This window comes from Jaculus jaculus, chromosome 17 (genome assembly GCF_020740685.1).
Source record: "Jaculus jaculus isolate mJacJac1 chromosome 17, mJacJac1.mat.Y.cur, whole genome shotgun sequence".
Lineage (NCBI taxonomy): Eukaryota > Metazoa > Chordata > Mammalia > Rodentia > Dipodidae > Jaculus > Jaculus jaculus.
Genome location: NC_059118.1, coordinates 19622714 through 19646624, shown reverse-complemented (window position 1 = coordinate 19646624; position 23911 = coordinate 19622714). Strand labels below are relative to the sequence as shown.

Below are 23911 nucleotides of genomic sequence, written 5' to 3'. Positions count from 1 at the left end.
CAGAAAGGCAGCTCCAACCCTAGAGTCAGACAGACCCCTTGGTTCTAATGGGTAGCTGACAGGCAGATCTGCTCCTCTGTTTGCAATAAAGTGGCTCCTTAGGGATCAGTGGTTAAGGCACTTACCAGCAAAGCCTAAAGACCTGGGTTCGATTCCCCCATACCCACCCATATAAAGCCAGTTATTTGCAGGTAAATTTTATGGACTTGAATAGAAAGGCAGGGGCAGACTGCATAAAGGAGAGTTCCTTGTTTGTCCAGATCCCCAGGAAGGTTTCTGGAGAGCTGTACAAATGGTGTGGAGGGCAGCCTCAGTGAGAACGCCCTGCGCACACACAGGCAGGACATCCCACCGACCTTCTCAGGTACAAAGAACCAATTTTCTCTGCCAAAGGAATGGGGGATGAGGGATCAATAACCACAAGAGAAATACTGGTTCCAATCCTGCAACCATTCTTCCCACACCTGCATGTGGGGTATCCATCCTCAGATTCAATGTCCTCCCCGTCTAGGAGCCTAGGAGTGTCTTACAGTAGAATGAGGGAGGCATGCATAAAAGGTTAAGCAAATGCAATAAGGGGAACATAGGAGAAGACAGTCAGTAGGCTGGGTCTACTACCTGTCCATTCTCCAGGATGGCTGTTGGATACATGGCACTGCTTGGGCGGTCTCGGTGTGTGGGCAGTAGCAACATCATTTCCCGGGCATGTCGGTACTTATCTGGCAGAGAGGGAGAGCCTGTAACCAAGTGAGAACAATCACACACAGATGACAAACCACAGATGGTAGGCTCAGAGTCAAGGGTCCTTTAGGACTAGGGAGCCAGGGTAGATGCCCCTGACAGGGTGTGGTCAGCAAACAGGTGGAATGAAGCAGATGTGGTGGTTAGGTGTGGGGACTGCATCTAGTATCCCAGCTGAGGGACACACTGACAGAGCCCTTGCCATGCTCAGAGGGTAAGGAGTGTTGAGACCTGGGGCAGGAGGGCTAGGGGCCTCTCCATCTAGTGCTCTTTGGGCATGGCTGTGGCCTGGATACTGAGTTCTCCCACAGGACCCAGTGTGGACTTTGGCCAGTTTGTAATGGAGCTATCACACAGAGACACTCAGATAACCACCACATGGTTCTGATTTGACATACCAAGTCTCCACATACTTACCTCCTTCCCATACCAGTGGCCCTATTTTCAGCTGGCTCCTACCATTTGTTTTGGTTTGTCCCTCCCAGGTTCTAGGCCTCCACACCTGGCCTCTGCCTTCTCGCTAGTTCAACTTCTGCTGGGAAGCCAGGCTGGCTGGAAGACCAGTGCTATGCATATGGGTGGCTCTGATACTTGCCATTTAGTGATCACAGTGTCACAGAACAAATCTGAAGTCAAGGGGCTTAAAACCCAGGTGTGATGATTAAGTTTTGTGTTAACTTGATCTGTTTAGAAATCCATAGACATTCCTTATAAGTGGGTCTATGAGGTGTTTTTTAGGGAGGATTAACTAAAGGAGGAATCCTTCCCCCAGGATAAGTCCTTCCCCTAGAGTGGGCAGCCCCTCTTAGATGGGGGGCTTTATCTAAGGAAGCTCAGGGAAGGAAAGGATTTCCTCCTCCCACCTGGCTGCCAGAGCTGCTTGCTGCTTTCCAGTGAGAACTGAAGACCAGCGTGGACTGAAGAGCAGCAGCTCTCCAGGAAGACTCCAGGCTTTCAGTGCCAGACTGGGACTGCTGAGGCAGCCACAGCGTGCCTTAACCACTGAGCAGCTACTGGGTTTCTTGACTCTCAGGCCTTCAGACTACTATTGTTGGACTGTCATAAACTAATCCAATAAATTCCCCTTTCATACAGTTCATTCTATTGGTTCTGTTCCTCTAGAGAACCCTGACTAATACACCAGGATACTGAATTGACTTCATTTATGTTCTGTGAGGCCTCTGTAGTAACCTCTTCTGGCTAGAGGAGATATTAAGGGGTTGAGGAACTTGTTAACTAGTGGTCCTTCAGAGGCCTTTCCATAGAAACAACAGCCTGGCATAGTGGTGCACACCTTTAATCCCAACACTTGGGAGGCTAAGGTAGGAGGGATCACCATGAGTTTGAGGCCAGCATGGAGCTCCAGAGTGAGTTACAGGTCAGCCTGGGCTAGAGTGAGACCTTGCCTCAAATTAAAAAAAAAAGAAAAAAGGAATGGCTTTCCTTGGATGGGGATCAATGAACAGTTGTCCAAATGTGCACAGTCCACTGTGTCAGGCATCAGTAGGAAACCAACAAGACACCATGGGACCTTCACGGGAAGGTCACCTGGATCCCACTGCCTCTGGCTGGCTCCAGTGGCTGAAGGTTTTCTTTGTGATGTTCCCTGAGAAGTTGGGTGGTAGAGACCAGCCAGTGGTTTCCAATTGGGAGGTGAATCTATAGCTCTCAGAGGCTCTGATTCAGCACTGTCAAGGCACAGCCTTAGAAACAAACAGGGCTTGAGATATTGCTCAGTGGTTAAGGCACTTACCTGCAAAGCCTAATGACCTGGATTTGATTCCCCAGTACCCACCTAAAGCCAGATGTACAAATTAGTGCAGGTATCTGAAGTTTATTTGCAGTGGCTAGAGGCCCTAAAATGCCCATTCTCTCTCTGTCTCTGCTTGCAAATAAACACATAAAATATATATTTTTACAAACAAGGGCTGGAGAGATGGCTTAGCGGTTAAGGTGCTTCCCTGCATAGCCCAAAGACCTAGATTTGATGCCCCAGAACCCATGTAAGCCAGATGCACAAGGTGGCACATATGTCTGGAGTTCATTTGCAGTGGCCATTTTCATTCTCTCATAAATAAATAAAAATAAAATATTTGGGCTGGAGGGATGGTTTAGTGGTTAAGGTACTACTAGTCTGCAAAGCCAAAGAACCCAGGTTTGATTCCCCAGGAATCATGTAAGCCAGGTGCATGCACAAGGCAGCACATGCTTCTGGAATTCGTTTACAGTGGCTAAAGGTCCCGGGAATGCCCATTCACTCTCTCTATCTGCCTCTTTTTTTGCTCTCCCAAATAAATAAAAAAATTTAAGAAAAAAGTTAAAAAATGAAAAACAAAATAAATGGCAGGTTTTTAAGCTAGTTTACTCCAGGACTCCTAGAGAAATCCCTCTTGTACTACTTTTAGTCCAAGAAGTCAGCATAATAAATATCAATAATATAACTTTTTCCAGTTATTTATGCCACTTCACAGTTACTTTGAGAGGTTCTCTTTGTAAAACCTCAGGCTTTCTTTAAGACTTTGCCTTTAAAAAAATGAGTAAAGTGCAATTGTTCAAAAAACTAGGTTGAAATTTGCTATTCTATTTTTTTCTTTGAAAATGGTTTTATTCTGGCTATAATTAACTTACAATGGTCACTTATTTAAATTTGTGGCTTTATAACATTTTCATCTCTTCAGAGCCAAACCTCAGCCCCCTAGGGAGCCACTAGCCTCCTTTCCAGCTGCAGACTTGTCTGTGTGGACACTTCTGCGACCTCAGGCAAGTCTTGAACTGGTGCTTTGGGTTTCCTCCTGCAGTAATGTGTAACGGGTAACAGTGTTTCCCTTCTGATGGCTGAGGAATGCAGTACCCAGTATGTGGACAAGCCACACTTCACTTGTCCACTAGGTGATGGGCATTTGAGTCATTTCTACATTTTGGCTCTTATAAATATAAATTTGCTATTCTTAAAAAAAAGGCATGGTGGCACATGCCTTTAATCCCAGCACTTAGGAGGCAGAAGTAGGAGGATTGCCATGAGTTCGAGGCCACCCTGAGACTACATAGTGAATTCCAGGTCAGCCTGGGCTAGAGTGAGACCCTACCTCGAAAAAACAAAACAAAAACTTAGTTACACAGGCATGTTTGTATCTATATGCATATGTATATATGTGCATGCATGCTAGGGTCTCTAGCCACTGCAAATGAATGTGAGATGCATGTACCACTTTGTGTCCAGCTTCAAGCGAGTCCTGGGGAATTGGATTCAGGCTGGTAGGCTTGGCAGTCAAGTGAGTTTAACCATTAAGCCATCACCCCAGCCCCCTGAACTTGCTATTTTTGTATGTGTGGTTTTACTGATTTCTGTGTTCTCTTTTAAAACTTGTGCTTTTAGATAATCTCAAAATGACTATGTAAAGGAAATGGGGAGGAGCTGAAACTCCCATATATTTGTCTCTGCCTTTCCAGCTAGATTTCAGAATGTCCTCTGAGCTGTATGGTTCCCTGCTAGACAGTGCTACAAATCATTTAGCAAGCACAAAAAGAAACAACACTTTTTTTTTCTTTTTTTGAGGTAGGGTCTTGGTTTAGCCCAGGCTGACCTGGAATTCACTCTGTAGTTCTAGAGTGGCCTCAAACTCAATGTAATCCTCTTACCTCTGCCTCCCAAGTGCTGGGATTAAAGGTGTGTGCTACCATGCCCCAGCAGAAACAACACTTTTACATCAATTTAAGTCAAAACATCTGCCTATCTAATGCCCATTCTACACCAGGCATATGGTTAGAACTGCCTCCCTCCCTGAGGTTGCTTATATTCTTGCTTGCCTTATGGAACTTAAAAGGTCAACTCCACATCTGTAATAGCTGCTATCTTCATCCATGCTTGGGGCTGGAATGAAGGGACATCACAGGGCTCAAAGGCTGTGCTGAGGATATGAATTCATGTTTTTAACAGTACCTTTTCTCATTCTACTGCCTTACTTCCCTCCCACCTTCCTCTGCCCTAGGTAGCCAGTTCCATGGTAGAACAGGGAGATGGTTATTTTCCTTGAAGACATTTAAATATCATAAGTGCTTATAGGTTAATGGGATTTTTGAACTACTCCATTTGCACTCCAATAATCCTTAGGGAAGAAGTTAAGTCCCAGTGCAACTGAAGTACAAATCTGTTTCCTACAGTTTATCAGTCTTTTAGCCACCAGGGGGAACTACTGACTTACAAGAGTTTAGATTGAACCTTGCTGGCCATTTATATACCTTAGAGAGAGGTTTCGGAAGTAACAAGAACCACAGCAGACATTGTCAATGTGTGTGGTAAGGAAGGACACAGGTCTTATGACCATCCCAAGAGTTAACAGACCTTCTCTGCTCCAGCTCTTCATAAAAACTTTCCCCTCACTGGTAACAAGGGACATCAGTCCCAAATTAAATAGATCCCTCATTCCCTTCTTCATCCGGAATGCACCTATTACTACACCTGCCATGTTTATTTAAAAACATCAGTGATGTTTATGTGATGGTTAATCTTGTCAATTTGACAGGATTCAGAATCACCGTGGTAACATTTCTGGGCATGTCTGTGATTTTCTATTTTTATGTATTTATTTGAGAGAGGGAGAGAGAGCCTGTGCGCATGCATGTGTGCCAGAGTGGGATTTTCTAGATTAGGTTGGTTGAAGTAGGAAAACCCACCATAACTGTGGGTGACACCATTCCATGGTCAGGGTTCCTGGACTGTATAAAAGAAGAAAATTGAGATGACTTCGCGGTTAAGGCATTTGCCTACAAAGCCTCACAATCTGGGTTTAATTTCTCAGTAACCACATAACGTCAGATACATAAGGTGGCACATGCTTATCTGGAGTTCACTTGTAGCTGCTGGAGGCCCTGGTGTGCCTAGTCTCTCTCTTTTCTCTCTGCTTGCAAATATATACATACATACATACATACATACATACATACATACATACATACATAAATGTTTTTTAAAGAGGAGAAAACTAGCTGAGCATTCAGCATTGATTGCTCTCTCCTTTCTTTGTGAAGATGCGATGATGTGATACCAGCTTCCTGCTATGCTTTTGAATATTTTGTCCCAGCAACAAGAAAGTAACGGATATAATCTATGATGTTACACACTCTTTAATCTTTTCTTATAGGACCAAATGTTGTGCCTGATAGGTATTGGGCTCTTAGCTCTTTTCCCAGATGGTCCTTCATGTAGATCATGAATGCTATAGTGCAAAAGTGACTTCTCTTTCTTTGCTTCTGCTTTTGCCATTAATTCTCAGTTTTGGGCTCAGTTAACCATTTTATTTATGCACTTAATGCATGCCCTAGAGAGGTATAGGGCTTTTCTCAGCCTTTAAATTTTTTAAATAATTTTATTTATTCATTAGATACAGAGGGACAGAAGGAGCGAGAAAGAGAGAATGGGTGTGCCAGGGCCTCTAGCCACTGCAAACAAACTCCAGATGCATGTGCCATGATGTGCATCTGGCTAACATGGGACCTAGAGAATCGAACCTGGGTCCTTAAGCTTTGCAGGCAAGCACCTTAACCGCTAAGCCATCCCAACCTTTTATGTGATATTCTAGAATACAGCCATTGTGAGAGTTTACCTCTAAAACTGGTCACCATCAATGTCTTCATACTCCTTATGATATGTGATAGAACCTCATTCCTCCCCTGGCATCTAATTTGCCTTAGTGACATGACTTACCAATAGAAATGTGGCAAAGGGACTTTTTAGGATATCTTTCTAAGATATCCAGGCTTAAGTAATGAGGCTTTTGCTGAGGTCTCTTGGAATGCTTGCTTTGAGGAAAATCAGTGGCCATACTGAGATACCTACATTGAGCTTTGATTCTGGTCTCAGATGACGTCTGATTCAGCAGAGCCCAATTAACTGAGTGGTGACAGAACAATGATTTTTTTTTTTTCTTTTTGGAAACAGTTCTAAGATATGGAGTGTTTTTCAAGGTTAGGTTCTCACTCTCAGGCTGACCTGGAATTCACTCTGTAGTCTCAGGGTGGCCTTGAATTCATGGCAATCCTCCTGCCTCTACCTCCCAAGTGCTGGGATTAAAGGTGTCCACCACCACGCCTGACCTAAGATATGTATTTTGACAGCACTTTTTATGCAGTAATAGATAACCAAAGAGAAAACAAGGAGAAATTTCTTTGTATTCTACTCTGATGTAGTGTTCCTTAAGGCAAGAGCCATGCAGAATCCCCATTAAGCACTCAGTACAAACTTGATGAGTGAATAAACTAGTAACTAGTTAGCTGGAAGGATAAAGGTGGTATGATGGTTAATCTTCATTGTCAATTTGACTGAATTTAATATCACCAATGAATCATAACTATAGGCATGCTTGTGAGGTTGAGGGTGTTTTCAGAGAGATTTGTCTAAGGAGTGAAGGCCCACTTTGAATGGTGGTAGCATCGGATGAGCTGGAATTCCTGACTGAATAAAAAGGAAGCTGAGTGTGGTGGCACACACTTTTAGTCCCAGCACTTGGGAGGCCAAGGTAGGAGGATTGCTCTGAATTTGAGGCCACCCTGATACTACATAGTTAATTCCAGATCATCTTAGGCTAAAGTGAGACCCTACCTCAAAAAAGAAACAAACAAACAAAAAATAAGATAAAAGAAGAAGAAAGGAAGACGCATCAGCATTTCTCTGTCTGCTTCCTGACTATAGACATATGTGACCAGCTGCCCCGTGCTCCTCCCACCATGCCTCCCCATTATGATGGACTGTACCCTCATACTTTGAGCCAAAATAAACCCTTCTTCCATTAAGCCACTTCTTGTCAGTTACTTGGTTCACAGTGACAAGTAGTGTACACAGGTGGTAGTAGCTAGTCTGAAATGTCCCTAACAGCAGCCATAGCCTAGAGGAGTGTATGAACAGTGTCAGAATGGTACTGAATTACAACATCCATGCTTCGATACATTCTGTCTTTATCAATAATTATTACTCAGCAAGATAAGCCAGGTAAAGAAAGTCTTATGTAAAGCTGAGCACATCGTAGACTTTAGTTTACAGAAAACAACAACAAAACCCAGATAGGATTACAAAGCCTATATTTTTGTAAGAGTTTATTACAGTGTGCATACAAAGTCTGTTTCTGCAGTTCTAATAAGGAACATTTACTGCAAGAGACTATAAATACTGACTTCTAGACATTCACAGCTGTTTATTAGGGGTTCCTTCCTTTTTATTCCCCATCTTTCATTTTTCAGTGGCCTTTTAAAAACATGAATCATTGTCCCTTATCTGTTGAGCTTTTACAGAGTGTACTTCCAAATTTTGGCTTCCCATTTCCAGTTCCTATAATTCATGTTAGGGAAGCAACATGGGTAGTGGAGTGAGCACCAGACTGAAGGCTGGTGAGTCTAAAGGCCTGTATCCAAGTTCAACTTCCAGCCCTCACATTGGAACAGTGAACACAGTAATGAGTGGCTGGACTGGGAGATGCTTCTGGTGGGAATCTGTGACTCCCTATTGTTAACTTATTCCTATCTTTCTACTTTGCCCTGGCTTTTTCAACTGGTCATTGCATCTTGGTTCTCTCCATAACTCCTACTGTGGGCATCACAGGTTTGCATACTTTGGAGAGGTTCTTTAGTAATCTTTCCTTAATGTCATTTATGCAATATTTTCCTTTGTATTCATAATAATGAGAAGAACAAAAGGAACCTGTCCTTTGGAAGCTGGAAGCAACAGCTCAGTGACTGGTTGGCAGACTCATACCACTGTGCAAGGCCAATCCTGGGAAGCACTAGGACTTAAATGGCACAGCTGATGCCCATTCCAACACAGATGACTGTTTAAGGAGAGAAGCAACTTTTATGGCAGGAACAAGGCTCTGAATGTGAAAGATATGCTGGCTCAGAGAATATTTATTTAGATGAATAAGAAATTAGGCAATAATTGGCAAAGCAAATAGTTTTTTTTTTTTTAAGTGCAAGAGTGCGAGAGAGAATTGGTATGCCAGGACCTCCAGCTACTGTAATAAAACTCCAGATGCTTGCTAGTGCACTTGTGTCACTTTGCGTCTGGCTTATGTAAGACCTGCAGAGTTGAACATGAGTCCTCAGGCTTCGCAGGCAAGCGTACTAAACCACTAAGCCATCTCTCCAGCCCAGCAAATAGATTTTTGCAGAGCCTCTTTCCTGATTATGCTTTTCCCTAATGAAAAGTTTTTTTTTTTTTTGGGGGGGGGGTGGCTGTTGGTCTATCTATTGGCCAACTGACCTACCTTTTTATTTATTTATTTTTTTGAAATAGTATCTTAAAATGTAGACTTGGGCAACCTGGTTTTTCCAGGTTGGCCTTGTACTTGTAACCACCCTGCCTCAGCCTTCTGAGTTCTGAGATTACAGGTGTGTAACACGGTCTCCAGTGCCAGTTTTGTGTTAGTCTTCAATTCACTTTTCATCCTTTGTCATGCTTATTCTTTAAGACAAAAGGGACAATTTTGCCTTGACTTTGATCTTTTGAAAACCTTTCAATAGGAAAGAACTTTCTCCTACGCTGTGTCCTTTTACTGAGGTGGAGATTCAATGTTGGCTAGCCAATGGCAGCATTGCAACAAATACTGTCATAGCAGATCTAAGTTAGAGAGAGAGAGAGAGACAGAGAGAGAGAGAGAGAGAGAGAAAGAGAGAGAGTGAGAGAGAGGTTAAGTGATTCAGAGGCAGGCGCCTTCAAGTCCTAATACTAAAAGCACAAATGAGCACTCTCTAAGTCACAGTGATGAGGGATGGTAGGCCCTCAATAACTATCAATTTCTCCAGCATCACTTGAAGCATGTAAATATCAATATGTCAGTTCTTCTGAGACATGGCATGATCAATGGTCAGTAGTACCCTGGTAGATAGGGAATTAAAGATTGCAAAAAGGAGACAGATTTCAACTGCTATAGTGAAAATTTCCAAACTGCTTGTACCTCACTTTCAAGTGCTGGCCCTCCATGGCTAGATTACAAATAAACCAGTATTGATCGTCAGTAAGTAATAAAAACCCACAACCTGCTTGTAACTAATGCAAGGTTAAAGATGAGCCAATGGCAGGGGCTGCAAACTGGCCCCTAAATAACAAAACAAAAGGTAAATTGACAGCAATAGATGCTGTTGTTTATTGATTACTGGCCCAAAGCTAATCAAAATAGAAGGTAAACTGACAATAGCAAATGCAGTTACTTCTCACTGCTTTCTGTTTTAGGTATATCCTAAATTCTAGGCCACCAGAACAATTTTTAGCTAGCCACATGGCTAAACCAAGGTTAAATATTTCCTCTTTAGTAGGCCCAGAATGGTAGAGCTCTACTTTCATACTCAAGGTCCAAGTCACACTGAAAGGAGGGCATTTTTGTACTCCTTTAATAAAAACTACAAAGAACAAAGGCTCCAGGTACCTGGTTCTCAAGTATCTTCATTTTGACCTTCATGGTGCTTTTTTTTTTTTTACTCTAATTATTAAAGTTGTAACTTTTCCCCTTTTCTGGACACAGGGCAAAATTCCAAGTCCTCTTGCCTTGATACTCCAATCATTCTCACTGACTATCTACCTTACCTCACCTCAATGCAGCTGCTACCACACTTCCATTGCCGAGCTTGCCTGCCTCTTCTTTCCTTCCTTCCTTTCCCTTCCCCCTTTCCTTCTTTTCTTTATTCCTTCTCTTTTTCTCTCCCCACCTTCTACCCTTCCTCCCTCCCTTTTTTCTTTCCTTTCTTCCTTTTTTTTTTTTAAATTTTTATTTATTTATTTGAGAGCGACAGACAGAGAGAGAAAGAAGCAGATAGAGAGAGAGAGAATGGGCGTGCCAGGGCTTCCAGCCACTGCAAACGAACTCCAGACGCGTGCGCCCCCTTGTGCATCTGGCTAACGTGGGACCTGGGGAACCGAGCCTCGAACCAGGGTCCTTAGGCTTCACAGGCAAGCGCTTAACCGCTAAACCATCTCTCCAGCCCCTCCTTTTTTTTTTTTTTTTTTTCTTTCAGGCAAAGCATTACTCTTGACCTAGTTGACCTGGAACTCACTCTGTAGTACCAGGCTGGCCTCTAACTCACAGTGATCCTCCTACTCTGCCTCTTGAGTGCTGGGATTAAAGGCATGTACCACCATGCCTAGCTCATGTTTGTTGTTGTTGTTATTTGTTTTGTAAGACAAAGTCCTGCTTTATAGCCCAGGCTAACCTGGAACTCACTCTGTAGTCCCAGGCCGTCTTCAAACTCATGGTGATTCTCCTACTTTAGCATCCCAAGTGCTGGGATTAAAGGTGTGTGTCACCATGCCTGGTTAAGTCAGCCTGCTTTTTTGACCTGTAATTCAGAAAGTGTAACTTTTTCTCTCTTGTTTCTAGGTGCCAAGAACTCCAGCCTTTTGTTTCTTCTCTTAAACTCCAACAAAATTGTCCTCAAATTTCCTTATATGTCTGTTTTAAAGTTCTTTTATCAATCTGCAAAAAAGGGAGTGCTAATCCTTTGCTGACAACAAGGCTACCCTCAACGTTACAGAGGAAAGAAGGATGAGTGGGGTTCATGGAGACGAGTAGGGCTTACAAAGCCTTCTATTCTCCCTCTGTAAGTAGCACCCTGTCATCCTTACCTCGGGTGCTGGAAGGGGCAGAGGTAATCATCTGGGATGGTGCTGAGTGAGTGGAACTCAGGCTGGAGGAAGAAGGGCTTGCTTGGGATGAGGACAGAACAGAGACGTTGGTGACTGAGCCCTGGTACCTGGGGTTGTGATACGCGAGCTGCAAAGGGAGAAAATCAGCAGGATAGATTTCTGAATGGCCGGGACTGGAAGGCTGGCCCAGAGTTGGCTTCTGTAGGCCCTGAAGTGCCAAGATCCAGTGACTGATGCTGTATTCTGGATCCTGAAGGAGGCTGGACTCATGGCTGGCACTAAGGACGACCCACATGGAGCAGGATTGCTGGGCTGGCTGTACTATGATGCCCATGGAGAATGCAGGAGTTGGTTATCAGGAATGCCAACCAGAAGGGTAATGTGGCAGAGGATCTTTCCCATGGGATCTGTAATAGCCAGGACTGAAGCTGGATTTCCTTCTGGGAAGGGAGGAAAAGAGGCCTGGGAACAAAGACTTGGGGTAGCATATTGAAGGAAGGCAGCTTTGCTAGCTTTGGAGAGACATGCTCTGAGTTTAGAAACTAGAGAACTAGACAGGATTTTCAGCCCTTGTACCACACTCCATAAAACCATGATACTCTGCCCATTCCCGTGGACAGTTCTGGTACCTGCATATGGTGGTAGAGGTCCTCAGGAGCCTCACCCATGGAGCTGTCGCCCATCATCACCATGTTTCCTGCTTCACTAGACGCATGTGAGGAGAGAGAGGATGATGAATGGCGGCCTGTGCCCATCAAGTTCATGGGGCTGTAAGAGTGGGAAATCGGTAAGAATCAGGCCAGGATTAAGAAAGTATGCTGAGTAGCAGGGACAGTAGAGGGATGTGTGACACTGTTATCCCCAACATTAGCCATCACTGATTTGGAATGTTCTATAGCCAATGGTTGCACACAGAGGCCTAGAGCAGTCCTGAGCTTCTTCACTTACTTAAAGTTAAATGGATTATAGCCATTCAAGTGTGATCGCATTAGCAGTTTATCAGGAAGAACGAAAGAGATATACTGAATCAGGTTAAGAATCCCACACTCCTCTTTCTACGGGATTTCTGGCCAGTACCTATTTCTGCCATACTATGGGGGGATCTGTTCCTAGGTTAGAAGGGTCTTCCCAGTATGAAAACATTATAAGAACAGCAGTATATGAACTATTCCACACTTATAGCCACAAGTTTGCCAACAGCTTTCCTCTATCAACACCAGGAAGCCCTTGGTTTATTTGTTCCTTCTCATCTGCTGAGTGCTCACCCTGTGCTGAATTGCTGCTTATGCTGGGAAACAAATCTAAATGAGAGACTCTTACTGGTCTCCTTCCCTGAACATATATAGGTTTCGAGTATCCCTAGTTGAGCACAGTCAGGCCAGATCTCATGAATTTCAAGCAGTTCCTTGAATGCTCATATTACCACATTATTTTCTTTTTTAAAAACAATGAGTGATCTTCATTTTCCTTCAAATCCAAAGGCCCGCATGTACAAGGCTTATGCAGAGCTGATTGTGGCCCCCTTCCATGCCCTGGAATTCTATACCCCAGTATCTTGGCTCTACTCGCAGTGGGTGTTGGTTTGTACAGTCTTACATCTGTGAGTCCATTTGCCTGGATCATATCCTCTTACTTTGCTAACTCTAAATCTTTTTTGCCTAGCAAATATCTAATTGCTCTCCAAGATGTACCCCAATTTCCACCCCTCTGTGTACCCACAATGCCATGTGTTTGCTCTTATCATATAAGATGTTGACTGATTAGATGTACACTAGATGCCACTTACTAGTGTCAGGAGCTGTGACAGGCTGTGAGCATGGTTAAGAGGGAATTTCAAGGACTCTTTTCCGCTGGTGCTCATCCTCCAGACTTACCTCTCTGGAGGGAACCCTCCCCAGTCCTAAGGCTGTACCTGTGCCGGTGGGTCATCTTCATGTTCTCAGGGCTCATGGGGCTGTGGGATGCCAGAACATTTCCCCGTGGGGTGCTGGTGCCTGAGCATGCAGGGCTTAGCTTATCCAAACCTGGAAATTCCTGTGGAGAAATGAATATTTCTTTATAGAGAGTAAAGAATTGATAAGGGTTAAAAAAGATGAGTTGGCTGATGGTAAAAACGTACAAAAACGAACCCTGTACTTTACTGCTGACTTCTTTCAGGCAAGGAACCTTACATGACTAAACATTTCTGTAATTGTACTAGGGCCGAGAGTAAAGGACATGAGTTTAAGAGACATGAATCTAGAATAGGAAGAAGTTGGTCCAAGCTAATAGGAATGTGTTAACAGTCTTTCTCACTTCAGAATAAGTAGAACAAGGATTGGGAAAGAGGAGAGGAAGAGCTTTTTATAAGATGTCAGTCAGTAGGAATTCTTACATAAGGATTGGGGCTGGGTTTTATTGGATTGCTAAATGACCCAGCTCTTAGTGACCTGGGTTAGGGTGCCTGTGACACAGTCTATGAAGAAACAGGAAACAAAGTCCTGATGTAACTGAAAAACAGCATAGTTCCATTTTAGCATAATTAAATGCTTACTATCTATGTACCCTTCTTAGCAGAAGCTTCTAATATCAAACTCTCTTGGGTGATGGCTTATTAGTCTGTGTAACTCTGAAACAAAACTCAACTTCCCAGGTTGCCTCAAACTTTTCATAATTTATGGGGAACATACACTGTAAGTTTACTGAGTATGTTTCTAAGTCCGACTGAAAGAAATGGTAGGTTTTTGTTCTCTTTTAAAGTATGCATAGGACTATAATGTGTTTTTGCAACCCAAGAAGGCACCTCTACGTGCACCATGGGGACCTTGATGTGTGTAGGCAAGCACCTGTACCTTTTGCAGTAGTGACATATCTACTCTAGTTCCTGACTAAGTCTAGCAATGGGATGTCTGCTTAGAGCAGAGACTAGGCATGTTGGCAGGAGACAGTGTCATGAGAGGCGATAAAATACTCATCAGATTCAATGGCACTACTCTTCACAAAGTGGACACTTCAAGTTTCTTTTTTTTTGGATGTTTTTTGAGGTAGAGTCCCACTCTAGCCCAGGCTGACCTAGAATTCACTATGTAGCCTCAGAGTGGCCTCAAGCTCATGGTGATCCTCCTCCCTCTGCATCCCAAGTGTTGGGATTAAAGGCATGTGTCACTACTCCAAGCTGGCTTCAACTGGTTTTACAGGGGAAACATTTATTTTCTGCATGGTTTACCTGGAAGAAGAACCTTGAAAGAATACTACCAGGAAAGAGAAATTTTAGGCTCTATAAGATTCTTCTAGAAAGTAGGCCAACTTTTCAAACTGTGACAAGTTTCCTTTCTTCATTTTGCTTTTCTTTTATTTTTTATATATTTATTTGACAGAGAGAGGGAAAGAGAATGGGCATGCCAGGGCTCCAGCCACTGCAAATAAACTCCAGACGTGTGCGCCCCCTTGTGCATCTGGCTTATGTGGGTCCTGAGGAATTGAACCTGGGTCCTTTGTCTTTGCAGGCAAATGCCTTAACTGCTAAGCCATCCCTCCATCTCTTATTTTATTTTTTTATTGACAACTTCTATGACTGTAAACAATATTCCATGGTAATTCCCTCCCTCCCCCCACTTTCCCCTTTGAAACTCTGCTCTCCATCATATCCACTCCCCCTCTCAATCAGACTGTCTTTTATTTTGATGTTATCATCTTTTACTTCATTTTGCTTTTCATTGTATAGGAATGGCTGAGGAATGGCACCAGGAACTTGGAGGAAGCAAGATAACCACAATGTGTAGCATCCAAGAACAAAGCAGGTTATTTCCATGCAGGGCAGGCCCCCTGAGTCTGAGTAGGCCAACCTCCCCCATGCCTTTAGGTCATCCCTACAGGGGAAGTGTTTGTTCATATCAGCCTGATCTAGTCTCTAACAGCTCTTTTTTCTTGTTTCACTGCCACTTCTCTCTGGTGGTCTTGGGTAATGAGAACTTGTCACTTTGTAGAAGGTAATTGAGCTCATGGTCACTGAGATCTGGAAGCCAGCATGTTTAACAAGAAGTCTTTCTAGGAAAAAATAAGTTAGTAAGCCCTATGGTTAAACATTGGGTAAGAGTAGGGGTTGGGGAGATGGTTCAGCAGTTAAAGGTGCATGTTTGCAAGCCTGCTGGCTGGAATTTGATTCCATAATACCCATGCAGAGTCAGGCCAGGGACTGCAGAGATGGCTTAGTGGTTAAGCGCTTGCTTGTGAAGCCTAAGGACCCTGGTTCGAGGCTCGATTCCTCAGTACCCACATAATCCAGATGCACAAGGTGGCACATGCATCTGGAGTTTGTTTGCAGTGGCTGGAGGCCCTGGTGCGCCCATTGATATTCTCTCTCTCTCTCTCTCTCTCTTCCCCTCTTTCTCTCTCTGTCACTCTCAAATAAAAAAAGTACAATTAAAAAAAGTCAGGCCAAAGTAATGCACACATCTATAATCTCAATGGGTCTATGGCAGTTGGAAGCAAGGCCAGGAGAATCCAGACCTTTATGGGCCAGATTGGTGCACATACAGTAGCAAAAACCACAATGCTGTTTCTCATACCACACAAGCACCGTGACATGCGTGAACCCACATATACACACAATAAACTGGGTAAGAGCATGTGACTAGGTGACTCTGGGCTACCTGAATCCAATCTTCAACTAGCTAGCATTCCTTCTAAACACCATGCAAAGGAAAACTGATCCTGGAATACAGATCCAGCTTATATTATTAGTTCATGAGCCAAATCCTGCTGTGGAGGCTGAAGAGCAAGGTCAGAGTTGAAACTACTGTCCAGGGCCTGTCTAACCCCAGAACTGCCTGACATCTCTAACAGCAGCCAACATGAAATTACTAAGTATCAAAGATTTTCTTAGATATGAGCCTGAGTCACAAGGCATTATCAAGGTGGGGGAGAGAAGAAGTCTAGAGGGAAAGAAAGGAAGGAAGAAGTTAATGAGAGAGGAGGGAGATAGGAGGAGAAAATGGGGAGGGAGTGAGAGAGAAGGGAGATGATCAAAGAAGGATGACTTAGGTCATGCCTTCATTTTAGTCTCGTGACAAGAACAGCATCTCCAAAGAGATCCTGTATGTGAGCCATGTACTTGAGTTCCTTTCTTTGCTTGTGAAAACCTTTATTTATGAGTGCCATGAAGAAACGAGAGAAAGAGTACTGAGAATTCTTGCTCTGAATTCAGCACTGTCCCTCTGCAGCAAGAAACTTCTTGTTGTCATCTCATCTTCCCTCCTACTTGAGACCTAGCTCTGGAGGAAGTGTGTCGGGCACTGGCAGGCAGAGACTGGAGCCTTCAGGAGACTGGCCTGAGAGGAGGCCACTCTCTCTCCAAGCCCCGCACACCTGAATTTAGGATTTACCCATAGCCCTGTGATCTTTGGCCAGTTGCCTAGGAAACTCCTTATCTGCCAAGCAACCTTCACATAGCCCATTGCTCTGCAACCCCCTTCCCATCACTATGCAGATCACCTGACTCTCTCCCTAGTGCTGGAATGAATGTCTCTAGGCATCGATTATCAACCTCTGAACCCACCAATCCCCTTAGACCCTCTTCCCGCTCTCAACTGCTTATAAACCCATTTCCCTATTGAATAAATGAGCCTACTCTCTGAGGTCATCTCCCTGGTGCACATCCCTTCGTGCGCATGGCCGCTCAAGAGCCTTCAGGGAACCACAGTCCCAAGGATCCAGGGACCCACAGAAGTGGAACCTGATTCTACTGCATAGGGGCAGGTCAGGGATCAGCTTACATGATACAGACTGGCACGCATCATCTGGAACTGATCGATCAGCTTCTTATGCAGAGGCCGCATTTCTGGGTGCACAAACTTCTCATGAACTGCTAGCCCAACTCCAAGGACATGGACCTATGAAAATGCCAAGCAAGGCCTCTTTGTTAAGCAGGAAACAGCCTTTGAGAGCTGCAGTCATTTTGCTGTGTGGGACCTTTCCCACTGATTATGAGCCTTCAAGCCCTGCACACCATACCTGCTCCTGCATTAGCTCCTTGAGCTGGGCGATCTTGTCTGCATCTCCTGGGTGCTTGGTGATATAATCTTTATCAAAGAAGGCCTGTGAATGGAAAGGTCAAGTAAGAAAGACTCTTCTTAGGACCACTATTTAGATGGGGCCCTGGGGGCCTAGTCCAAAGGTGTACCTAACAAGAAACTAGGTTGCCTTCTCACAGGTGCCTCTTCAGCACTTCCAGCTTGCCTTACTTGAACCCATGACAGCCAGGAATGTGGTGTTTTTTTTTTTTTTTTGGTCTTGCTCTAGTCCAGGCTGACCTGGAATTCACTATGTAGTCTCAGGGTAGCCTTGAACTCATGGTAATCCTGCTTCTGCCTTCTAAGTGCTGGGATTAAAGGTATGCACTGCCATGCCCACGGGGCTCAGAGATATGCTTTTTTAAAAAATATTTTGCTTTTTTGTACTTGGAAAAGACTTCTGAGGCTGGTTGCTAACTCCAGTCCTTCACAGAGCCTGGAAGGCCTGTGTAGGACAGACAGAGTTGGTGGCCAGCCTATAATTCACTTTTCACCAAGGGCTGGCCTTCTGGATGCCCCGGAAGCCACTTCTTCCTATAATCAGGTGAGTTTCTGTCTATCAGAGGGTAAGGAATAAAAATGAAGAAAAGGGGGCTGGAGAGATGGCTAAGCAGATAAAGGCACTTGCCTGCATAGCCTAGCAACCTGGGTTCAGTTCCCCAGTCTCCCTGTACCCATGTAAAGTCAGATGCACGAAGTGGCACATGCATCTGGAGTCCATTTGAGGGCAGGAGACCCTTGAGTGCCCACACTCTCTTTAGTCAGTCTATCTCTCAAATAAACAAATTTAAAAAATGAAGAAAAGGCCCCACCAGAATTGTTCCACAGAAGTATGGAGTGGCCAAGAGCTTACAGCTTCATCCCAGAACCACCCCAGACTAGTTTATCCAGGAGAAGGTTTGCTAGGAAGGCCTCCCGAAGAGGCTGCCATTTTGAGAAGAGGAGTCTCTAGACTGTGTTCTCAGCCAGGCTGCCTGCATGGGTTTGGTCCAGGCCCCATCTCACCTCCTGGTAGCGTGCAATGCCTCCATTGACGGCTGCATCAATAACACCATTCAGGCACATGCTCAGCAGGTTGATGTTGCCATGCACCTGCTTGTGTTGATACTGGCTGATCAGAGCTCGCAGTTCTTGATTTTTATTCTCAACTACCTGGATGGCATTCTCCAGAGGGCTCACTTCCACCTGTGGGCACAGCACAGTTTCTCCAGGAACAATGATAACCTTTCATGTTCCCGACAGCAAAGATCAACAATTAATGAAGCTCATTCCCCTTCCTCATTCCTGTGGATTTGGAACTTCCTGGGTCCTTTCTGTTTTTCTCATTGATAGGCACTTGGAAATATAGCAAGCATGTACACTGCAAGTACTGAAATCACACAGCTCTGGCTTCCTGAACTCCAGAGAGCATTTTTTTTTTAAATTTGTAAACTGGGAAGTTAAAAATACCTGCTGCCTAGGGTGCTCTTTTGTTTAGATGAGTCAAGTTATGCAAAGCTCTTTACACAGTATTGGCTTTGGGGAACCAAGGCCAGGCAAGTGGCCCAAGGTGCTTCTTTAGTCCTTTGAGAAAGCTCTGCAGGGCTTGGGCTGAGGGAGTGGCTGTGAAGTTTAGCCCCACTCAAGTCATGTCTTACCAGTTCCCTTCTTTCCACTTCAAACCATCTAGAGATGCCAGGCAAGCTGTGGGTCAGGGTCAGCGTGGTACGTTCAATCCACAGGCTCTGTAGGTTTGGCACAGATAAGGAGGAAGTTAGGCAAGTTTTGTCACACTCTGCCTACCTGAGGGATGTAACAGTGATGATGAGTCCCAAGAAAGTGGGTTTCCCCAGGTCTGGCTTGTCCCCAGTTTTGCAATGAGTATTGCCCTTTCTTTCCTGCATTTGTTCACCTTGAATTCATTCTCCTTGTCCTTGGGCCCTTTGTGAAAAGGCCTGTCGTACCGGAACTTTCTCACATTGTTGACACGATAGAAGCTTTTGACACGATCAGGTACTCTATCCATCTGCAGAACATCCACATAATCTGGAATTGGCGTCACTGCATAGATCTGTAAATCTGGGTATGAAGTGAAGGAGAAATCTAGACTTGGCAAAGAGAAAGACCTGAATGGTAGTCCCCAGTCATCTTCAAATGCACACTATATGTAGCCTGTCCTCTACTGGCAATGGTGGAGACAGCAGTATCCTGAGGTGCAGATCAGATCTAAGTACAATTAGGTGAATTTCTATGTGCTTCTGTTTTAATGTGCTTCCTTGCTCAGGCAGTGAGTCTCATGAGCACTCAGCCAAGGTGAGATGGTAAGTGTTCTCTGCTGCCCCTTTAAGAAAGAGGAAGAAAACAATCAGGAGAACACAGTAACCATCCCATAGGAGTGCCTTGGCTTGCTCATAGTAAGTAAACTGTATTTATATAAAACAACCATTTCTTTTAGTACTGAGGTTTGAATTCAGGGCTTGGTCATGTGAGGTATGTGTCCAACCACCCCAGCCCTTTTTGTATTTTGAGAAAAGGTCTCTCACTAAGTTGCCCAAGTTGGCCTTAAACTGACTCTGTAGCATAGAGAGTTCTTGAATTTGTGATCCTTCTTTCTTAGCTTCTCAAGCAGATAGGATTACAGGTCTGTGCCACATGGGCCACTCAAAACCGCCTTTTCTTTTTTTCTTTTTTCTTTTATTTTTCTTTTGGCTTTTTGAGGTAGGGTCTGGCTCTAGCCTAGGCTGACCTGGAATTCACTATGAAGTCTCAGGGTGGCCTTGAACTCACTGCAAGACTCCTACCTCTGCCTGCCTTCTGAGTGCTGGGATTAAAGGTGTACACCAGCACACCCTGCACAACCTTTCAGTAAAATGTTATCTGGAGTGTGTGTGGGGAGGACACAGATGGTGGTCTGCTTTGCCCTCTCTAGAACAACTTTGCCACAGACACAGTGACTATCATGTGGTCTCCAAGGAAACTGTATAAGGTAGGTAGTGAGGGACAGGCCAATGTTTGCAATGAGAGTTTCAAATGCCACCAAACCATAGGCATTTTCCATCTCTTCCTCCTCCCTGGAAGTCTGCTCCAGTCCTTCTGACAAATATTGGGTATACTGACTTTTAGGAGAGGGAAAGGCCACAGCACAGATGTGACAAGAACCCTGGCAGGGACATCATCGTCCTGACCTAAGCTGGCCCCACATAGTACAGGGAGATGCACAGCCAGCTGAGAAACAGTCCCTGAACCATCCCTGCTCACAACCATTCACGAGGATACCCATGGCTAAGGACATGCAACTACCTTTTCTGAAGCCCCAGGGCCTTAGTGTGGGTTCAGTGGTGAGGAAATACTCAGCTTTAGGACTATGAATATCCCAAGGGTAGACAGCCAACCATATGGGAGAGGGGCAGCTGCCTGGGTAGGACTCACCTCCTAGGATCCTAACCCTCCTCCCTCCACCAAATGTCAAAAGATACACTGAGCATCACACTGTAGGATGGCATCATCAGGATGGTTGGGATGCTGCATAGCAACAGCCTGTGGAAACTCGCTGAGCATCCTTTGCTGGAAGGCCTCCAGCCTCTCGTAGTCATGGCCACGACACACGTATTCTTTGTTCTGCCAAAAACATGAGAGTACACTCTATGCCTTACTTGTACCTCCCATATCCACATGGGAGTCAGTAGTTAACTTATCCTAGGTTCTTCCTCTGTACTAGGCCCCGGGGCAGGCGCATGTCATAGCATTCAGTCCCTGTCCTAAGAGAAATGACAGTTGAAAAGAGAGAGACAGATGAAGTGAAAATTGTACTGTGGTGTGACAGCCCTGGGAATAGGGTTCAGGCAGCAGGGAGCTTGGATGATGATGGGAATACCTTAACTAGGAAGGGGAGCAAGGTAGGGGAGGGGACGAGAAAAAGCCATGTTTTTAAAAACATTCTGAAAGGCCCACTTGGGGATACTTTGCTAGAAAGGAGCTGGAACAAGCAATCTTTGGGTATAGTAACAACTCAAGCAACAGTCAAGGCAGAAAAGGCATAGATGAGAAGGGATGCGTGTAGAACTGGTGGCAGGACAGAGGAGACTAGCAGCAGTGTATCAAATAGTGACTTCTATGGGTGCTGCCAAATAACTAAATACGTGGTGACCAGGTGTGTGAGTTTTTGAAATAACACTTTTGTCAACTAGGAGAAATAGTCTAGCCATTCACAAACTTCTTTGGTAGTAAATTTCTTTGTAAACATGTTAGCAGAACAAATCAATACCCCATTCCACTCTGTAGATCAGATTGGTTTCAAACTAGAAATGATCCTCTTCCTTCATCCTCCTGAGGGTTAGAATTACAGACATACATCACTATGTCTTGCTTAATTACAAGTGTACATTTCTTCTTTATATATATAATATATATATATATTGCTTTTTTGAGGTAGAGTCTCATTCACTAGAATTCACTATGAAGTCTCAGGGTGGACTCGAACTCACATCCATTCTCCTACCTCTGCCTCCCGAGTATTGAGATTAAAGGTGCCACCACATCAGGCTCACCTGTACATTTTTTTCTTTGTTTTTTTTTTTAAATTATTTATTTATTTATTTATTTGAGAGCGACAGACACAGAGAGAAAGACAGATAGAGGGAGAGAGAGAGAATGGGCGCGCCAGGGCTTCCAGCCTCTGCAAACGAACTCCAGACGCGTGCGCCCCTTTGTGCATCTGGCTAACGTGGGACCTGGGGAACCGAGCCTCGAACCGGGGTCCTTAGGCTTCACAGGCAAGTGCTTAACCGCTAAGCCATCTCTCCAGCCCTTTCTTTGGTTTTTTGAGGTAGGGTCTCACTCTAGCTCAGGATGACCTGCAATTCACTATTAGTCTCAGGATGGCCTCCTACCTTTGCCTCCCAAGTACTGGAATTAAAGGCATGCACCACCAAGCCTGGCTTCTTTCTTTCTTCTGTTTATTTATTTTTAATTTTTATTAACATTTTCCATGATTATAAAATATATCTCATGGTAATGCCCTCCCTCTCCACCCCACACTTTCCAATTTGAAATTCCATTCTCCATCATATTACCTCCCCATCTCAATCATTGTAATTACATATATACAATATCAACCTATTAAGTATCCTCCTCCCCCCTTTTTTTTTCTTTTTTGAGGTAGGGTCTCACTTTAACCCAGTCTGACCTGAATTCACTATGAAGTCTCAGGGTGGCTTCAAACTCACGGTGATCCTCCTATACCTCTGCCTCCTGAGTGCTAGGATTAAAGGCATGTGCCACCATGCCCGGCTTATTTTGGTTTTCCAAGGTAGGGTCTTGTTCTAGTCTAGGCTGACTGGAAGTCATTATGTAGTCTCAGGCTGGCTTCGAATTCACGGTGATCCTCCTACCTCTGCCTCCCAAGTGCTGGGATTAAAGATGTGTGCCACTACGCTGGGCTCAACTGTACATTCCTTTTTTTTTTTTCTTGGAATTCACTATGTTGTCTCAGGGTGACCTTGAACTCACAGTGATCCTACTACTTATGCCTGCTGAGTGCTGGGATTAAAGGTGTGAGCACATTTCTAAACAACTTATGCTATGTTACAGTTGGGTTAGATATCAGTTTTTCTCTTTGTAAGCTGAAAATCTCTTTGTGGACAAGATACCCCCAAACACTGCTGATCTCTGTCTACCTCACAGCTGGCCATGTATAGATAGAAGTCCTTATGAAACCCACCAGTGACAGTGTCCATTTAGCTGCCTCATCAGATCCAATTCAACAAGTATTGTCAGGCACTAGTAGCTTCTCTTGGTGTATCAGGGAGAGGGAGAAAACAGGAGAAGGGCAGATGAGAGGGAGGAACTAGCTCCATAGGGCAGCCAGCCATATACTTCCTGAGTCAGGGCTGACAGGCCAGGTCTTGGAGGACCTCAACCTATCATTATGGGAAAACTCAGAGAAGGTTGGGCCACATGTCTGGGTGAATCAGAATGGAAGATTAATAACAGGATGGGTGTTAAGGTCAGAAGGAGAAGTCTGGACACTAGTCAAAGGACAGACTTTTCCAAGTCTCTTGCTTAGTAGATGGATCTGGGAAAGGCAATATAGTTGTCCCTTAGTTTTCATAGGGGAAAGGTTTAAGAATACCTCTGTAGACATAAAAGTTTATAGCTGTGTAAGTCTCTTACATGAAATGGTATAATATTTTCATATATAACTCATGTGCATTCTCCTGTATACTTAAGATCTTCAAATTACTTAAAATACTTACTAAACGCTTCAAAATAGTCATAATGTCGTATTACTTTGGGAATAATGACAAGAATTAAAGTCTGTACCTATTCAGCACAAGTGCATGTTTTCAAAAGGACCCTTCCTTCATGGGTGATTGGATATGCAGGTGTAGAACTTGTGGATGTAGATGGCCAACTATACCAGGGGGAACTGGATATTTACTTGCATATATTAATTCCTTACTAGCATTTGTTCATAGATCAAATGAAGAGTTATAGGAATTCCCCCAAAAGAGGGCTG

The 23911-nt window shown here is 44.2% G+C and overlaps 1 protein-coding gene across 6 annotated transcripts in view; it reads right to left on the bottom strand.

Moving 5' to 3' along the window:
* Window positions 1-23911, bottom strand: part of Dock3 (dedicator of cytokinesis 3) — a 455655-nt gene that overhangs the window by 8620 nt on the left and 423124 nt on the right. For 5 of the 6 annotated variants that reach the window (XM_045136510.1, XM_045136514.1, XM_045136512.1 and 2 more), the window contains 10 exons: window positions 20871-21012; window positions 19307-19473; window positions 19053-19139; window positions 18421-18600; window positions 17357-17440; window positions 17119-17235; window positions 13278-13399; window positions 11995-12133; window positions 11345-11492; window positions 619-737 (listed from right to left, as the gene is read on the bottom strand). In XM_045136510.1, the coding sequence (XP_044992445.1) occupies window positions 619-737; window positions 11345-11492; window positions 11995-12133; window positions 13278-13399; window positions 17119-17235; window positions 17357-17440; window positions 18421-18600; window positions 19053-19139; window positions 19307-19473; window positions 20871-21012 (1305 nt within the window). The remainder of the gene's footprint in view (window positions 1-618; window positions 738-11344; window positions 11493-11994; window positions 12134-13277; window positions 13400-17118; window positions 17236-17356; window positions 17441-18420; window positions 18601-19052; window positions 19140-19306; window positions 19474-20870; window positions 21013-23911) is intronic. The other variant, XM_045136511.1, reaches the window with a different exon arrangement.